At 49.8% G+C, this 18,671-nt stretch overlaps 1 protein-coding gene and 1 pseudogene across 1 annotated transcript; both read right to left on the bottom strand.

The window, feature by feature from the left end:
* Positions 1-2,581: 2,581 nt before the first annotated feature.
* Positions 2,582-4,979, bottom strand: LOC120764539 (GRIP and coiled-coil domain-containing protein 2-like; annotated as a pseudogene).
* A 2,149-nt stretch (positions 4,980-7,128) lies between these two features.
* On the bottom strand, positions 7,129-17,989 carry LOC120764573 (zinc finger protein 239-like). The gene is made up of 2 exons (XM_040088574.2): positions 17,886-17,989; positions 7,129-9,704 (listed from the first exon to the last, which is right to left on the bottom strand). The coding sequence occupies exon 2, from the start codon at positions 9,675-9,677 to the stop codon at positions 8,853-8,855; it is 825 nt and encodes a 274-aa protein (XP_039944508.1). The 5' UTR covers positions 9,678-9,704; positions 17,886-17,989; the 3' UTR covers positions 7,129-8,852.
* Between the last annotated feature and the right edge of the window lie 682 nt (positions 17,990-18,671).

Here is an 18,671-nt window from a genome sequence, read left to right as displayed (position 1 = left end):
CATTGACCCCGGGTTCTCAGCCCCAGCTCCAGGGGCAGTTTCCTCCCTGGCAGAGATGCCGCTCACAGCTCATTTTTCTATGACAGCCAAAAATCCCAAACCCTGATGCAGCCACTGCAACAAAGAAATGATCTTGCCTTGAGAGCCATTTTCATTGGCTGACTTTGTTAGTAGGAACCTGCATCAGAAATAGCCCATCTTCCTTCTCCAAATACAGACACCAGTTTTACCAGGCCATTTTCAAGACTCAGTGTGGTCTGATTGTGTTATTTCAAAGGATTCTTACATCAAATGCATCTCTGCAGTGCCACTGACACTCGAGTAAAGTATTTCTGATGATCCATCCCAGAAACTGCCAGGCAAGAAACAGGTTTGTGTTGCTGAAAGCTCAGGCTTGGTGACATAGAGAAAGTAGCTTGGACTAGGAAAGAAATACGTTAGACTATGGGGAGGTTAAACAGTCATCTTCATGTTTTAGACAAGTTTCTCAGTGAGAAGAGCCAGGGGGAGGTCATCTTGCAAACCTTCTTTTAGAAACTCCTTCAGAAAACTTGTTTGGTTTGGATGTGCATTTTGGGGTTGGTTTGGGGTTTTCTTGCAAAATAACAAAAGAGCTGTGTTAGGGGTTTGTCTTGGTTTGAAAGACAGGTATCTGCTAGGGAGAGGCAGGGCCTCTCTAGGAGTGGGGAATTCCAATCCCTTCCAAGTTATTATAATTTAGAAGATTAAAGAGGCTTTTCAGGCAGAGCTATAGGGAAAGGAATAACAGTTCTTTACTAGTAAGTATAACAGGACAAACAAACAACAACAACTACAGCAATAATAATAATAAACAAAACTAAGAACCTCAAGGGGCTTTGTTTCACAAGCCCGGGGCAGTCTGATCTCTTGGGCCCCTCCCCAGGAGCACCAAGCTGAAATGGTGGGGCACTCCGGGGCAGATGGCTGGAAGGGTGGGTTGTCCCCAGCAGGCAGACGGGTGTCCCGGAAAAGTGAGCAGTGCTGAAGAGAAGCCGTGACAGCTGGATGGGGCTGGCCCAGCTCCAGCAGGGCAGGTGAAGGGGGCTCTGAATTCCTGGGTGCTCCAGCAGATGATGAATGCTACCATAGGACTGGACCCTCCATTAACAGCAGCCGGGGCGTCCCGCAGCCTCCTGGGGGCCAGGGGCCACTGCCGGCCCTGCCCGGGGGGTGGTGGGGTCAGGCAGCGCCCGGCGCTGAGCCCCGGCTGCCCCACAGCCCCGGCCCGGCCCCGCAGCCCCGCACAGGCCCCCAGCCCGTGCTCCCGGTGCCGCACCTCTGCGCCCACTCCAGCTGTTCCCCAGCACAGAGAAACCCCTTGAAATCCTGACCTCCTTGTTTCCCTCTCCTGGAAACCGGGGATACAAAGGATCTGGGTCAGCTGAGAAATTTAGAGGATAAGACCCTCCTGAAAAACATCCCAGTCCTCAGTATTTTTCTTGTCCTCTTTTCCATCATCCTTTTTCTAGTATCACATAGATTCCTCCTGCTGTTTCTTGCCTTAACCCTATTCCTGCACACTCCACCCTAACCCTTCCCAGCACACCAACATCATCCATCCTCTGTTGTCTAAATCCCTTCTCGACTTGCCTTATTGCCCCTCTGGGTGCCCATTTCCTTAAATTACCTCTGGGAGATTGTGCAAACTGCCTCAAGATTCTCCCAAGGGACCCTTCAGAGATATTTTGGGATCATCATCCCTTTGGCCAGGACACTCTCCTGGCTTTCCCTTTTCCACCCTGCATGTGTTCCCTGCCATGTTTGCTCCCTGAAGATGCCAGTGTCCTCACTGATGAGATTTTCAGTGCTCTCTCCCTGCTGACTCTTCACAGCCCCCCCTGATCTGTCACTTGCCTGTCTCCTGGACACTCTCAGGTACCCAATCAATCCCCGGTGCCGCTGCCACCCAAGGGAGCCGATCACCCAAACTGGGTGAGGCACCTTCAGCTCCACTCACTGCCAGCTGTCCCAGACAGTGGAAGGAATTCCAGAGGAGCCCCAAGGTGTGTGGAAAACTTGACATCACCAGAGGTTTGTGTCCACAAAGAAGACAGAGGAGTCCTGTAAAAGTAATTTCATTCATAAAAAATAGGGAGAGACCATGGGACATTTCCCATGGAGTCTCTCCAATTGTTGGAGTATGACCACAGCATCCTTTTCATCCTAATTTTCCCAGCAGCATCTCCCTCTCCCTTTCCCCATTGCCTGAAGTACTTGAGAGGTACAGACTTCCCAATCCACCTACTACATATCCCCCTTATGATGCACCCCACTTCTGTATAGGTAACGATATTCACAGCTCTGTTAAGTCTTTGCTCTTCTTCTCGAAGTTCGTGAATTTATCAGGACCTTGGCTGAGCAGCAGTCTGTGTGGTCAGTTAATAACATTTTCTGGAACTGATGGCTTCTTCTGTGCCTTCCTTATGTACAAGTGCCTGGCCCTATCTCCAAGCGGATTCACATTATGATATATTCACATATTTCTCCCAGGGCTAACAATTATATAAATGTTTAAATACAACACATATGTTTTACTAGCAAATAAACACATTGTTCTGAGTCACTGAGCTTGCTTTTTCCACTGTTTTATCCTTCTCTTTTTCTTTCTCTGAGCAATCTTTACTAGATTTGTCTTCTTCTTGCAAGCTAGGAAAACTTGAAAGCTGTAGTTGGATTGATTCTTGGTTGTCATGAAGATTTTCTGCTCCTGGATATCATGTTGAAGCACTTCTTTTTTAGACAATATTCCTTCCAGTTCTTCTCCCAAGACACTTTTTTTCTTTTTCAAAATCCTGAATCAGAGATCTATGTTCTCTATCTTGAGCTGCATTTTCTTCCTGTAATCTCTCAACTTGTGGCTGTCAACTAATTACTTCCTCCTCCTTTTGTCGAGCACGGCACTGCTCTTTTTAAATTTTTTAACAAGCATTCATTTGCAATTTTTAACAAGTTAAGAGAATCATATTCTTCATTAGGATCTGAAATGCTCAATCCCACTTGCTCAAGTAGGTGGTACATCTGAGTTCTTACAAGGGATGTGTGTACTTACTCATTTTCAAGTAATGTTGATACATGGTCCTCCTCTGCAGTCATCATTTGCAGTTTCTTTTCTAGGTTTTCAGACTGGTCTTTCAATACTAAACAAACATCTTGTTCAGATGTAGTCTTTCCCAGCTCTTCACTTAATTCACGTTTTTTCTAAATGTGTTTCTTATTTTCCTCACGAAGAGTGTACACTTCAGATGAAAGCTGCTCTTTATCGCGCACCAGAGATTCAATCTGTTTTTCTAGTTACTCTAGTATTTGAGCATTTTCAGCGTCATTTAGTTTCTCTGTTAATTTCTCTACCTTTTCCTTCAGGTCATTACTGTACTGGTTAGCAACATCTACTTCTCGCTGAAGTTCCTGAATTTTAACTTGTTCTTGCACGCATGTTTTCTGAAGGGTTTCTCTCTCTTCACCCAAGCATTTTACATCATTTAAAATATCCCTGTTTTGATTAGTAAGTGCAATGATCTCTTCTAGTTCTCCTACAGTAAACTCTTTTTGGTTAATGGAGTTTATCACTGTGTTATTGTCCTCCTGAAGACTATCCATTTTACATTTAAGTTCTTCTATCTCTAACTGATTAGATGACAAATTTTCTACTTTTTCCTGGAGGCAATTTACAGTTTCAAGAAGAACATCCTTTACATTAAAAGCAGCCTGGAGTTTCTGTTGCAGTTGACTGACATCAGAAGCTTGCTTATTGTTGTTTTATTGATTCAAACTCCTGGCTGATCTTTCCAGCAGATTTACCTAGTTCAGTCTGTAGAGTTTCCATTGTTTTTCTCAGGCTGTTGTAATTGGACACTGCTTCTTCTTTCTCTTGAGTTAGCTTTTCAAGTTGTTATCTAAGTTCCTGCATTTCAAAAACAAATACCATCTGTTCTTTTTCAGAACCAGATAATAAAGTATCATTTTAGTTCAGAAACTTCTCTCTCGTGTTGATCTTTCAGAGTCTGAACCTCTAATTTGTGCTCTTTTGCAGCAGTTTCATAGTGCTGTCTTGCTGCTTGAAGCTCCAATTTTAGTTTTTCAAATACACAGTAATAATCTTCTTTAGTAAGCTGCAATTCATTTATTTTGAAGTCCAGGTCTTCCTGCTCATGAAAGTGCTCATCCTTCATGCAATGGATTTCCCCTTTGAGTTTTATCTTGACATTACTCATATGAGGTAACTTGTCTTTTAATATACCACATTGGGACTGGGGTTCCTCTAAACTGTGCTCCAGGTTCATTTTTGCTTCTACACAAGGTTCTTCTTGTGTATCTACATCTATCTTGTTTTCTAAATTTTTATTTAAGACTTCCCTCAGCTGCTCCAAGTCATATTCACCCTGGTCAGTCTGAGCACGCATTTCATCCTTGGTATTATTCTCTGCCAAATTGTGCTGTAACTGATTTATTTGATTTTGCTTTCAATCCAATGCATTAGTTCTGACACCTCTTCCTGATGGGCAATTTTTAAGTTTTTAAGCTCTTCATTCAGAATTTTTATTTCATTACTGTAACTCTGAGGGTTGCTTTTAATAGTTTCTTGCAGATTTGTCTTTTCTTTGTCTTCATTCACAGCTTCCAACTGCTTGTTCAGACGCAAGATTTTGCTCTTCATAAGTAGATTCAATTCTTTGGATATCATCTTGTAATCTTTTAACGTCTTTGTGACTATCACTGAACATTCAACCTGTTCTACCAACTTCATTTCTTTCTTCACTTGCTTATCTAATTCCATCTTCAGTTTTTTTAAAATCCTCATTGTGCTTGCATTGTGCATTTGCTAATTCACTCTTCAGAGCTTTTATTTCTTCCAGAGAGTCAGTTCTTAATTGTTCCAGTTGTTTCTGCAATTCTTCTGTTGGTATTTGCTCGTTAAGTCCACACAAATGATCAACAGCGGCGTGAGTCCCATGCCCCCATTAACAGTTCAGAGTGCCAATCTCCATGCTGGTCCTTCAGAGAGTTTAATGCACCATAGTCAACCTGGATTGCAGTTTGTCGTCAATACAGAATGTGTCCTAGAAATGCATGTTACCACACAGATATTCATACACAGTATTTTAAATCTTCCAAACCAAGTGCTCTCTATTGGAAAGTACAGAGTCTTTGCCACGTATTACTTGTTTGATGAATGTTTCAATCTTCTTTGCATTTTTTTTTCCAGTATCCATAACCAATCGTTGCTCTGCTCTTTCATTATCCTTCATAGCTGAATAATCTTTTCTTCTCCTGATACTTGAGTCCCCATCATTATGTTCCCAGCGGCTCACCTGTACTCCAGGTGTCAAAATCAAGTCCGGACTGGCAGCTTCACCTACTGCTCTCAGCTTCGCTGGGCTCCATCTCTGCTGCACCTCACCCTGCAGCCCAACTGCAAATCACATCGTTCAGACTGTTGCAAATCACGTAGGGGTCACCATTTGTTATGGCTGAGATTACCACAGCACTCAAGAGTGCTTCTTTAAAAACTTCAGGGGGGTGCAAGCATCAGTACCTTGTTATCTAATAGTCTTTCATGTCCTTTCTACATTGCAGTACCATGAGCAACCCCACACAGCTCTGACTCTTTCTTCTATCTTCCTTCTGCTGTTCCAGCTTGCTGCTTCCTGTCACTCACACGGCCGCCTAACTCTGTGTGTCCCTTGTACAATATCTTACCCTTTCTGCCCCTTGCATGACCTCCTGTCCCTTCCTCTTCACAGCACAGCCAGCAAACTCCAAGTAACTACTCCACCAACTCACTCTTTTATCATCCATACCTGTGAGGCAAAGGTATTCCCACTCTTGGGTAATTAACACAGCTGCAACACATTAGGGGCAAGAGTGCCCCCAGCACCATCTCCACCTGTTCTCCCACACCCTCTCTCCCCACACCCCCTGCTGATCCCAGTGTATCCCCATTCTCTCCCAGTGCCCCCCCGAGTTTCCATCTCAATGGAGACCTTGAACTCCCAGCCTAACCCCAGCCACCTGCACTGCTTCGTGATGGATTCCTACCCTGCCCAGATCCAGGCAGTTCCAGGGCCAGCAGGAGCTCCCAAAGCACGTGGCGGCCACTATCGTGGTCCCCAACAGGGAGTGGACCCACCAGCTCCTGGTGCTCCTGGAAGCCTCCCCATGGTGCGGGGTCACCTACAGCTGCCAAGAGGAGCACGTCAGCCTGGAGCAGCCCCTGAGCCCGCACTGGGGTACGGGGGAGGCACTGGGGGGAGGGGGGGGCTGGGAGTAACTGGGAGGGATTTGAGTGAGCCTGGAGGGCCAGGAAGGAAAATGGGGTTTGGAAAGCGGGGTTAGAATAAGGTTGGTTGCGCTGGGAAAAGACTGGGGAGGGTCTTGGTAAGGTCTGACAGGGCTGGGAAGGGACTGGGAGAGAGTTTGGAGGTCCTGAGGTGGTGGGTGGCAACTGGGAAGGGGTTGTGGGACCCTGAGAGGGACAGGAAGGGCCTTGGTGAGTCCAGGGGAGGCTGGAAGAGATTGGGAGGTTTCAGGGGCTCTTGTGTGGGCTGTAGGAGGGTGGGAGGGTACTTGGAGGGGCTGGGGTGTCTGTGAGATTTCCTGACCCCTGCAGATTGCCCAGAGCTCCTGCTGGATGCCGCCCACAGCAAGAAGCTGATAGGGATCAAGGGCTTCATGTTGGGCTTTGTCTTCCTTGTGCTGTGGCTCAGAATTGAGGGGGACCCTGCAGGGGGACCATGATTTCGGAGGGCAGAATAGGCCCCAGGATGGATTTGGAATGGGGAACCCCATGTGTCACCCCACTCTGGAGATTCCTTGGGAGGGCACCTGAACCTCAACATGGCACCCAGTGAATCCCAAAAGGTGCAAGGACCCCTCCAAGGCTTCCAGGGAAATTTGAGGAGGGGGCTCACAGGGGGCACCCATGCTGAGCCAAGAACCCAGCACCGCCCCAGCCTGACCTGCCCCAGCTCCATCCCAGGAAGTAGAAAGGAGGAGTGGGACCCCTCCCAATGCAATTTGGGGGTCCCAGCCCCCTCTCCCACTCTTTCCATGTCCCAGACCCCTCTTTTCCCCCGCTCTTCCTCCCTTTTCTCACTGCCCCCCAATCCACCAACACCACCGTCCCACATGCTTGGTTTTAGGGTTTTAGGATTTTAGGTTTTAGGCTTTCCCTTCCCTGTTGCAGCCTCTCAGCTGCCCCCAACACCCTGGGGCTGCTGGGATTTTCCTACTGGGGACAAGGATGTTCATTCCCTTCCAGGAACCCAATGCCTGGCTGGGGGTCCAGGTCAAGGGGTCCTGCAAACCTGGAGCTGCTTGGCCTGGGGTCCCCAAAGCCCTCAGCACGCCCCAAGTCCCACCCCAGAAGCCTCAACTCCCTCAAACCCAGCATCCTCCACAGCCCCTGCAAGTACCCCCCATGGCACCAGCCATGGCCATGTCCCACCATGTGCTCACCCATGGCTGTCTCCCTGTTGTGGTGCTTGGCTTCCCTAATGGTTTGTTCCCGATCTCCCTTGACTCCTGGACAATTGGTTTTGCCCTAAGTTTGTTCCTTCCTTTATTCCAGAAAAATGTATGTCAATCCCTGTTTGTTCCATCCCCTCAGTTGTCAGTCTATGATTATGCCTACCCTTGCTTCCCAAAAGTTCTCCTTTCCTCAAGGTCCCTTATATTCCCCTATTGGCCAGTTTTATGGGCCACTCCCTGTGATCCTCCCCCATTGTGTCACTATTGATGTTGTAATGTATCCACCCCTTGCTCCACCCCTGCTTAAAAATCCCTGTCACCCTTTGTTCCCTGCTCTCTCTCCCTGGAACATTCAGCCCTAATAAACTCCTTGATGGAACCCATATTGAGGGCCTCCTTGTTCTCCTTCACTTGATCCTGGATGCAGCTTAATCTACCCCTTGGGGACTGGATGCCCTAAAGGTCTTGCCTGAGGCAGACGCATTCCTCAGGTAGCTCCCGTTTCCTAGCACTACCACTGGCTCCAAGGAGCTAGTCAGGGTTGGATTTGCAGAGCCAAGCAGTGCATCCTCTTCTCACCATGCTTCCATCCCTGTCATAGTCCCCAACGTCTCCATCTGTGCCCGTACCCCCATGTCCCCACGAATGGCCACATCCCCCTCAAAATCCATGTGTTCCCATGTCACTCTCCATGTCTATGTTCCACCATGTCTATGTCCCGCCATGTCCTCACCATGTCTTAGTTCAATGTCTTTATCTTTAGCCCAGTGTTGGATATTTTAAAGGGATGAAGAGAAATGAAAAGGAAATCAGGGCCAAATAAAAGAATTTCTGTGTCTGTGCCGGCTGAGGATCCACATGCTTGGGTGGGAGGGAAGAACCTTTTTTGGAGGGGTTTCCACCCCACTGTCTCCAAAATCTTGGTCTTGGCCCCAGTTATTCACCATTTGGCTGCAGAAGACACCCTTGGGCAATAAGAAATCAAAATCATGGATTGCCTGAGGTTTGAAAAGACCTCCAAGACCATCCAGTATTCCTCGACGCCCCCAGAAGATACGACTGAATGCAAAAGATTTTCTGGGGTTGAAAGTCAACAAATCTGCTCTCCCAAGGAATTCCCAGTGTCAGTCTGTGTCCTGATGGATGTTCCTGCCCCTGTGTTCATCCAGGTGCCCACAGGAAACCAGGAATATTTGGAGTCCTCACAGCCAGGTGTCTTTCCAACATGGATCTCCAGGACATGGATCACCAGGGCTCTGCCCAATGGGGTTCACTGGGGACCATCCAACACCAATCCTCCCACGGGGGATGGAGCTGGAGCAGTGCAAGATCTTCCCACTCTCGGGGCACTCACAGGGCTTCCTTTAGCAGTGCCTCCGTTGGTGCTGGGTCAAGGTTGAGCTCTGTGTGAAGCTCTTCCCACACTCAGGACACTCATAGGGCCTCTCCCCGCTGTGGATGCGCCGGTGGACAGTGAGGTGTGAGTTCTGCTTGAAGCCCTTCCCGCAGTCGGGGCAGCGGAAGGGCCTCTCCTCTGTGTGAATCCGCTGATGTACGAGGAGATCAGAGCTCATTACAAACCTCTTCCCACACTCAGGACACTCGTAGGGCCTCTCACCAGTGTGGGTGCGCTGGTGGTATTTCAGGCTGGAGCTCCATCCAAAGCTCTTCCCACATTCCAAGCAGGTGTAGAGCCCTTCCCCAGTGTGGATCACCTGGTGCCGGATCAGGGCTGAACTTGCTCTGAAGCTCTTCCCACATTCCCTACACTCATAGGGCCGTTCCCCAGTGTGGATCTTCTGGTGTTGCATCAGGCTGCAGCTCTTGCTGAAGCTTTTTCCACACTCCCCACACTCGTAGGGCCGTTCCCCAGTGTGGATCGTCTTGTGGCGGATCAGGCTGGAGCTGTGGTTGAAGCTCTTCCCACATTCCCCACACTCATAGGGCCGTTCCCCAGTGTGGATCACCTGGTGCCGGATCAGGTGGGAGCTCCGGCTGAAACCCTTCCCACATTCCAAGCACTTGTGGGGCTTCTCCCCTCCATGTGGCTTCTCCACCAGCTCTGAGCTCTGGCTGGATCTCTGGCCGCCCTCCTGGCACAGGGTGGGTCTTTGCTCCTCGCAGCTCCCTGCGCTGGCTTTGCAGCCCCTCCTCGTGCGGCATCTCCGGGGCTTTTCCTCCTCCTTCATCCAGCCACTCCTTGGGAATGAAAAATCCTGGTTTGGGAAAAAAACAAGAGGAGAGTGCCTTATGCTGAGGGTTCCTCCTAGCCCAAGTTCGTCTCAGCAAGTCATTCGGCATCTTGTGTCTGAGAGAACCTCCAGAACACCAAGATTCAGCCCAAAAGTCCTCCAAACATCAAGACAGATTAAAAACACCCCAAACATCAAGACTCTTTTAAAATATTAAGGTTTAAACCCTTGCAAAAAACCAAAGCACCAACATTTAGCCCAATAAAGCTCAGCAACACCAAGATTCACTCCTGTGGAAATCATGGATCCCTCCTCCCTGGTCACCTCCTGGATGTGGTGGGGGGGAACGCACCTGGGGCAGGGAAGAGGCTGCAGATACAGGGAGGGGTGGAATCTTTTGGTGCCTTTTCTGCCTGCTCCTCCTCCACCTGTGTCCTTCCTCTTCCTCACACTCCTCTTCCTCTTAGTATTGCTCTTTCTCCTGCACAATCCCACATTCTCCTCCCACGTGCATTCTCTGAACATTTCATTCTTCAACGCTGCTTCTCCTTCCCTTCTCCTCCTGCCCCCAGGCCCAGCACCCACTGCCGGCTCCCTCTTCCCCCCAAACCCACAGCATCCCACTGCAGGGGCAGGGATGGAGCTGGGGCAGATCAGGCTGGGGCAGCGCTGGGCTCTCGGCCGCTCCCGCCCGCACTCGCTCCCCGCTGCAGCCGCTCCCGCCAGGACAGCGCGGCGGGGCCCGGCCTTGGCGCTCCCCCCTCCCACCTCCCCAAATTCCCCTCACGGGAGTGCCCCATGCTCTAGGGGGAATGTCCCGCAAACGGGGCACCCCCAGGAAAGGAAGAAGAGCAAAGTGGCTTTACAAACAGACACTGTGAATCTGCTTGGGAATAGGGCCAGGCACTTGTACATAAGGAAGGCACAGAAGAAGCCATCAGCTCCAGAAAATGTTATGAACTGACCACACAGACTGCTGCTCAGCCAAGGGCCTGATAAATTCATCAACTTGGAGAGAGAAGAACCAAGCCTTAACAGAGCTGTGAATATCGTTACCTATACAGAAGTGGGGTGCATATTAAGGGGGATATGTAGTAGGTGGATTGGGAAGTCTGTACCTCTCAAGTACTTCAGGCAATGGGGAAAGGGAGAGGGAGATGCTGCTGGGAAAATTAGGATGAAAAGGATGCTGTGGTCATACTCCAACAATTGGAGAGACTCCATGGGAAATGTCCAAAGGTCTCTCCCTTATTTTATGAATGAAATTACTTTTACAGGACTCCTCTGTCTTCTTTGTGGACACAAACCTCTGGTGATGTCAAGTTTTCCACACACCTTGGGGCTCCTCTGGAATTCCTTCCACCGTCTGGGCCAGCGGGCAGTGAGTGGAGCTGAAGGTGCCTCACCCAGTTTGGGTGATGGGCTCCCTTGGGTGGCGGCGGCACCGGGGATTGATTGGGTACCCGAGAGTGTCCAGGAGACAGACGAGTGACAGATCAGGGGGGGCTGTGAAGAGTCAGCAGGGAGAGAGCACTGAAAATCTCATCAGTGAGGACACTGGCATCTTCAGGGAGCAAACATGGCAGGACACCCATGCAGGGTGGAAAAGGGAAAGCCAGGAGAGTGTCCTGGCCAAAGGGATGATGATCCCAAAATATCTCTGAAGGGTCCCTTGGGAGAATGTTGAGGCAGTTTGCACATTCTCCCAGAGGTAATTTAAGGAAATGGGCACCCAGAGGGGCAATAAGGCAAGTTGAGAAGGGATTTAGACAACAGAGGATGGATGATGTTGGTGTGCTGGGAAGGGTTAGGGTGGAGTGTGCAGGAATAGGGTTAAGGCAAGAAGCAGCAGGAGGAATCTATGTGATATTAGAAAAAGGATGATGGAAAAGAGGACAACAAAAATACTGAGGATTGGGATGTTTTTCATCAGGGTCTTACCCTCTAAATTTGCCAGCTGACCCAGATCCTTTGTATCCCTGGTGTCCAGGAGAGGGAAACAAGGAGGTCAGGATTTCAGGGGGTTTCTCTGTGCTGGGGAGCAGCAGGAGCGGGCGCAGAGGTGCGGCACCGGGAGCATGGGCTGGGGGCCTGTGGGGAGCTGCGGGGCCGGGCCGGGGCTGTGGGGCAGCCGGGGCTCAGCGCCGGGCGCTGCCTGACCCCACCACCCCCCGGGCAGGGCCGGCAGTGGCCCCCGGCCCCCAGGAGGCTGCGGGACGCCCCGGCCGCTGCCCGGCCCCGTGGAGCTGCCGGCCCTGCCCGCCGGGGGAGCCGCCTTTGGACACCGCGGCAGGACAGGCACCGCCTCTGGGATACGGGCTGGGGAGGGCAGGGCGAGCACAAGGACCAGGAGCAGGAAGGAACATCTGGGAAATGTGGATTATTCATGGAAGTATCAAGGTAATCTTTTAAGGACTGTTTTGGTCACTGGAGAAAGGAAATGATTTTGCAGAAAGCTCAGCAGCTGTCAGAGGATGAGCACCCACAGGCAGTCAGGGGGGCTGCAGCAGTGGCACAAGAAGCCCCTGGAGCAGTTGGTCACAAAGGCACAGCAGGTGATTGCAAGAAGGGATGAGGAAAAGGCCAAGGTGAAGGCAAAGGCCATGGCAGAGTTTCTACAGCCCCTGAGGGATGAACCCCAGGGCCCAAGGGGGCCCCACAACCCAGGGGATGGGCTCGGCCACAAGGACGTGGCAGAGGCATTGACCTCCTCGGCAGGGGAGAGCCGACCCAAACAGCCCCTGGGAAGGAATCTGGGTTCCATCTGCAGGCCACAAGGACACTGGAAGCACAGACAGCAGCAGCCTCAGAAGGAGCAAGTCCACCCCTGCATGGACATGGATTGTGAGGGGTGGCAGAGCTCCCATTACTCCAGGGACACACCACACTGGAGCCCTTGAGAACATTCAGGGAGGGTCTGGATCCAGAGGAAGCCTTTCCTTATAGACACAGGGGCCTCTCCATGCACTCTCAACCTTACACCTAACAGGGGAAAATGCCAAAAATGTCTTTGATTATTCACAGGATATGTGGGAAAGATGACTGTTCATGTTTTATTCAATCTCTATGAGCAGATGTCGGGAATGGGTTTGAAATGCTTGAATTTTTATTTGCTCCTAAGTGTGACTGTAATTTACTGGGAAGGAATTTGATGGCTAAATGGGAAATGCAAATTAATACTGTAAAAGGTGATATAGGGGCTAGTTCCTTGTACCTTTGTGTCAAATGTCTGACAAGGCTGATGCTGAAGTGAACCCAGAAGTGTGGGCAGCCCCGGGGAAATAGGGAAAATCAGACACCCAGCCTCTCCAAATTACTCTCAAGCAACCAGGACAAGTGGTGTCTAAAAGCAATACCCTATTCCAAGGGAGGGAAGGAAGGGCTCACAGCCTGTCATTGAGCCCCTGTTAAAGGCAGGGCTTTTGGAGCCTGGCATCTCTCCCTGGAATGCTCCAATGCTGCCAATCAAGAAATCAGATGGAATCTACAGAATGCTGCAGGACCTAAGAATAAGAAATGAGATTATTAAACCGAGGCACCCCACAGTCTCAGATCCTTACACCAGCTGCAACCAGGATCCCTCCTCACACTGCTACCATTCAGCACTTGATGTAAAAGATGCTTTCTGGGGATGCCCACTTACACAGGATGCTGAACAGTAGTTGGCCTTTGACTGGGAACAAGGGTTAGAAGGGAAAATGGGAAAGACATGGACAATACTTCTGCAGGGAGGCACAGAAGCACCAGCCTTATTCAGGCCAGCCTTGCAGAAAATATCAAAAATTACCTCAGCCCCAGGGACTGGGTTAAGGCAGGATGTGGATGACTTGCTCCAGTAAGGAGGACAAGAAATAGTGGTAGAAGCAGCCACTGTGAAATGGCTCAATTTTCAGGTTAAAAAGTATCATTGAGTATTTGAAAAGAAAAAAGCACAAATGGTGGAAAAAATGTTAAATATTTGGGAAATGTTTCGAGTGAAGGTTTGTGGTGTATTGACCCAGAAAGGGTCAGTGGGAATCTGAGAAATAACACGACCCAGGACTGAAAAGGAGCTGCGACAACTCTGAGTATTAATAGGGAATTGCAGGACCTGGACTGAGGATTTTCTGTTCTAGCCAGAATGCTCTATGACTTTTTAACCCCAGACAGCCTCAGTGTTATGGTATGGACATGAGAAAGAGAACTTGAGAAAATTAAAAAAAACAAAATAATTGATGCCCCAGCCATGGCTCTTCCAGACGCAGAAAAGGAATTGGAATTGTATGTCAATATTAAACAGGTCAGTAACAAAGAATTATTTTCCTAAAATATTTAACCCACTCGCCAGAGTGGCCCCCTCATTGTCTGCACAATTGTGCAGCCACAGATCTAAGGGGACCTGAGGCCTGAACACTGACAGCACAAGGAGCTCCTGTTGTTCCAAGTCTGGCATCAAGTTCAAGCTTTGATAACCAAAAGAGCTGTGCTCAGTTATTACAGTATGAAACTTGTTCAATGGCACAGGAGGATGCAGAATTGAGGACAGGGGAAGAGTTTAACCCAGCCTCCTGTTTCAACAGCCTGGACAGGGGGCTGGCAAGAAACCCAGGACTGCATTCAAGTGACAGAGCTCCAGACCCAGCCTAGGAGAGATTTATGAGACATTCCCTGGCCTGAGGGAGAAAATCTGGTTATGGATGTGTCTTCAAGGGCAGGAGAAGGGAAAAGAGTTACAAGACAGGCTGTTATTTAGGAAAGGGAATTAGACAAAGCTCAGGTTACCGCCCACATGGTCAGCTCAACCGGCAGAGCTGTGTGTGCTTGTGAGAGCCTGGGACTGAAATGCCCTGAGCAGGAAGGCTCAAATATCTTCTGCTAACACCATGTCACCTAACAGGGTGCCAAAAGCAATTCTGACTTCTTCAGTAATCACTGCATCACATAGTAAGGTATTTCTAAAATAAATAATTCCAAGATAAGGGATTGTGGAAGCAATAGAATCAGAAGGGGAACTCATTTTCCAGCAAAGATTCTCCAGGGGGGTTATGGCTGCTTTAGGAATACAGTGGGACCGCCACAACCCCTGGCACCCCCAGAGCTCAGGTCAGGTGGAAAGAATGAATGGGGAAATAAAGAAAACACCTTTGGAAGCTGGTGATCGAAACCAAGATGCCATTGGTATGGCTTTTGTCATTGGCTTTGGCAAGAGTAAGAGCCAGATCCAGGGCAGATACTCAATTATCTCCCCTGGAAATGATCTTTGGAATTCCTTACCCTGGTAATTCTCTACCCAGTGCAGGGGGGAGATAAGGAATGTGTATTTAAAGCAGTCTGTGGCCAGAATCCTGTCTCTGGTGAAATCTCTCCCACAGGAAGCTCAGCTGGCACAGACCCTGCCTTGGGACTTTGCTGTTCACAACATCCAGCCAGGACATCGGGTCCTGCCTAAGGAGTGGGAAGAAGCAGCACTGGTGGCCAAGTGGCGTGGCCCATTCCAAGTGTCCCTGAGCACAGAAACAGCCCCAGCACAGCTGAACATGGGGGGACCCCTAACCCTTGGCTCAATGTCTCTGAAGCCCTGGAGATTTGGACGTCCCGGCTGCAGGAGGAGGACGGGAGGCTGCTGATATGGGAAACGTATATGCATATGAAAATTCAGAATTTTAGAAACAAATAATGTGTTTAAACACATGAAGGAGAGAACAGAAATATATACTGCTAATTTAGCAATTTTGTAAAAGTAGAGAGACAACTTGTTCCAGAACACATAGGAGTGTAACTTGTTAGGTAGGATCAATTTAGAGAATACACTGGAATTTAGTTGCTAGGTAAAGGTTATAAAGCTACGATGTTAAAACTCAGTAAAGCAGGGCTTAGGTATTGTGAGGGCCCAATAAAGCAGAAGCAGTTCAGTAGGAAAGCAGCAAGAACCGGGCTCCTGGGTTTGGCCAGGACAAACTGACCTGGGAATTAGCGTTACCTGATGGGGTGATATCTCCCCCAAACTGTGTGCACCTGCACAAGACAAGGTCCAGGTTTAAATACACATTGATCCCACACACCCACACCTCCCCATTCCCCCCTTCTCTCACTTCCTACTCTAATGAGCTGTCAAACCTCCTGGTGATTGTGACCTGGGGTCTTGGGAGGAAGGCCGACTTCTTCCTCAGGTTGATCTTCACTTCTGGGCAGGGGCAGTGGAGGTTTGGCTATTTTTTAGGTCACTTTGCTCTTGCCAAAGATTAGGAGCTTGATGTTACTGGATTCAAACCACAAAGGTCTGCTTTATCGATTTTTGACAAATGCCTAGGTGCCGCTTTGCTAAGTTTCAACATTATACATCTTACCTTCTACTTAGTAACTACCTTACAACTAAGCTTAGGGCCACATGTGAGTCATTCAATGGCTGCTCTGAAAGAGAAGCCTGGCTCCAGGAAGCCAGGAGAGGAACTTTAGAAATGCAAAGTAACACTGCTGGGGAAAAGTGTGGACAATGCACCAGGGTCTTCTTGCCTGGGGCAGGAATTGGGCTGATTCCCTCTGCCCCTCACCCCAAGCTCTGCCTGCTTGCACAGATGGAATTTGCACAGCCAAAGGCAGAGCCCACACTCAGCATATCTGACTCTGCAACAGAAACTGGTGCAGCTGCAAAGGAAAACAGCAAATGGAGAATGCTGTGAAAACTTCACTAAAAGAACTGGGGGGGGAATCATCCCTCTCCCCACTCCAACATGTACTGTCACTGTCTATGTCACATAGGGAGCATGAGAGCACTAGGGTGTTTTTGCTACCACAAGTTCAAATAAATCAGTTGGGAATCCAAGTATGTGATGATTTAATTAGAGAAAAGAGATCAATTGATGCAGTGCTGCCTGAAGGGAGCATCCAAAAATAGGAAAATGATGAACGGCCACCAGAACAAATCCTACAACACCATGGAGCAGCCCCTGGGAACCCTAATGAATTCATATCAGGGGCCAGAAAATCCATTTATCATTTCAATGCCATAATTAGATTACAAGATGTCCTCGAAATAATAACCAACCAGACAGATCCAGCTCATGAGTCTGGCCGATCAATCCACTCAAATGAACAACAAGACATTTCACCTTGGGATGGGATCAGATTATCTATTAGCAGAAGGAGGAGCACGGTGTGGAAAATTAAATGACTCGAGATCCTGTTGGCAACTAGACAACACCCAAAAAGTGGTGAAACAGGTAACAAAGGAAATAAGAAAGCAGCTCATGTATTGGTCCAAACGTGGAAAGGATGGGAATGGGACACGGGTTCATGGTTGCCTGGCACACCATGGGTTCAACGAATGCTCTTTCTCCTCTTCTGCGCTACAGCAACTCTCATCTTTTGACCATGCACAGACACCTTGCTGGGTGCAGCTCATTCAGCAGGGGAGCAAGGGGATGCAGGTGGCAGCCAGGCCTCCTGAGCCACAAACGGCTCCAAAAGGACAGGGAAGAAGGTCACTGAGAATAATCCCAAATCCAAACAGGTCCCAGGAAGAAAAAGAGTCAAACAGTGAATCTGCTTGGAGATAGGGTCAGGGACTTGGCGATAAGGAAGTAACAGGAGAAACCATCAGTTTCAGAAAATGTTACTCATTGACACGGACTGCTGCTCAGCCAAGATCCTGCTAAACTCCTGAACATCGAGAAGAACAAAGACTGAACAGAGCCATGAATATCGGATGTTATACAAAAGGGGGATGCATATTGAAGGAGAACTGAAGCAAGTGGATCGGAGAGTCTGAACTTTCCAAGTACCTTCGCCACTGGGCAAAGGGAGAGGGAGATGAAGAAGGCAAAATCTGGATAAAAAGGAGGCTGCGTACTACAAAACCTGGAGAGACCTCGTGGCAAATGCCGCATGGCCTCTCCCTTTGTTCAGGAATAAAGTCACTTTTACAGGACTCCTCTGTCTGCTCTGGGGACAGATACCTCTGGAGACGGGAATTTTCCCGCCCAGTCCCGGGGACAGGGCAGCCACCTCCGTGCTCCCCACAGGAAGCGGGACGAGGCAGCGCTGCTCCGGCACCGGCCCCTGCCGAGGTCCCAGCGGCAAGGAGACCGCGGGCAGCCGCTCCCGCAGCGCCCTCAGGCCACGGGCAACACGGGGCGGACACGGCACAAGGAACCCGCCAGAGCCCCCGGACGCCCCCTCGGCCCGCAGCCAGCCCCGAGCCCCGGCAGAACCCAGCGCGGCTCCCACCTGCGCTGGGGCCGCCTCCGAGCTCCGCCGCCGCCTCACCGGGCTCCGGCCGCTGCCGCCGCTCCCGGGCCCGCACAGACGCTCCGCCAAGGGCGGCTCTGCTGCGCCAGGGGCGCCCGGGAGGGGGCGGCCCCGGGGCCGTGCTTGGCCGCGCTCTGCCCAATCAGCGCGCCAGAATGATGAGTGACGGCAAAATCGCCCAATCGCAGCCAGGGGCGGGCTGTGCACACGGCCCAGCCTCGGCCCGCGCTCTCCGCGCCCCCCGGGCTGTGTGAGGGGAAAGGCGGAGATGAGGAACGGCCCTGGGACGGGCCCGGGCCCGAGGCGGCATTGATCTGAAAACACAAACCAAGTTCTCCGCAGCTCCCGGCCCGCCTTTCCCAGCACTGCGTGTACGCTGGCACCGGCTCATGGGAAAGCCGTCGGTTCTCCTATCCCGAATTAGGAGCATCAGTGCAATAGCTTTGATTCCCCCCAAAAAGGGAAAACCCCCAATGCCCTTCGGCTGTGTGGAGGACAGGGGAGATTTCTGTCACTGGTAAAATAAATGAAAATTATTCATGCTAATTGTAACTACATCAATGTTTTATAAAATATTTGTTAGAAAGGAATGAAGGAAAAAGTATATGTGATTAGTGTCAGAAAACAGATGGGCCCCTTGGCAGATGCTACCCGAGAAAAATAAGATACAGGATATGGTTTGAGATAAACAAACTGGATTGAGATAATCCAGTCTGGATTGGCCAAAACTGGGACTACTCCAAGGTAGTGAGAATGGCCCTTTGC

The sequence above is a fragment of the Hirundo rustica genome, chromosome 31, assembly GCF_015227805.2.
Source record: "Hirundo rustica isolate bHirRus1 chromosome 31, bHirRus1.pri.v3, whole genome shotgun sequence".
NCBI lineage: Eukaryota > Metazoa > Chordata > Aves > Passeriformes > Hirundinidae > Hirundo > Hirundo rustica.
The sequence above is the reverse complement of the archived record's forward strand: the minus strand, read 5'-3'. Positions and strand labels throughout refer to the sequence as shown.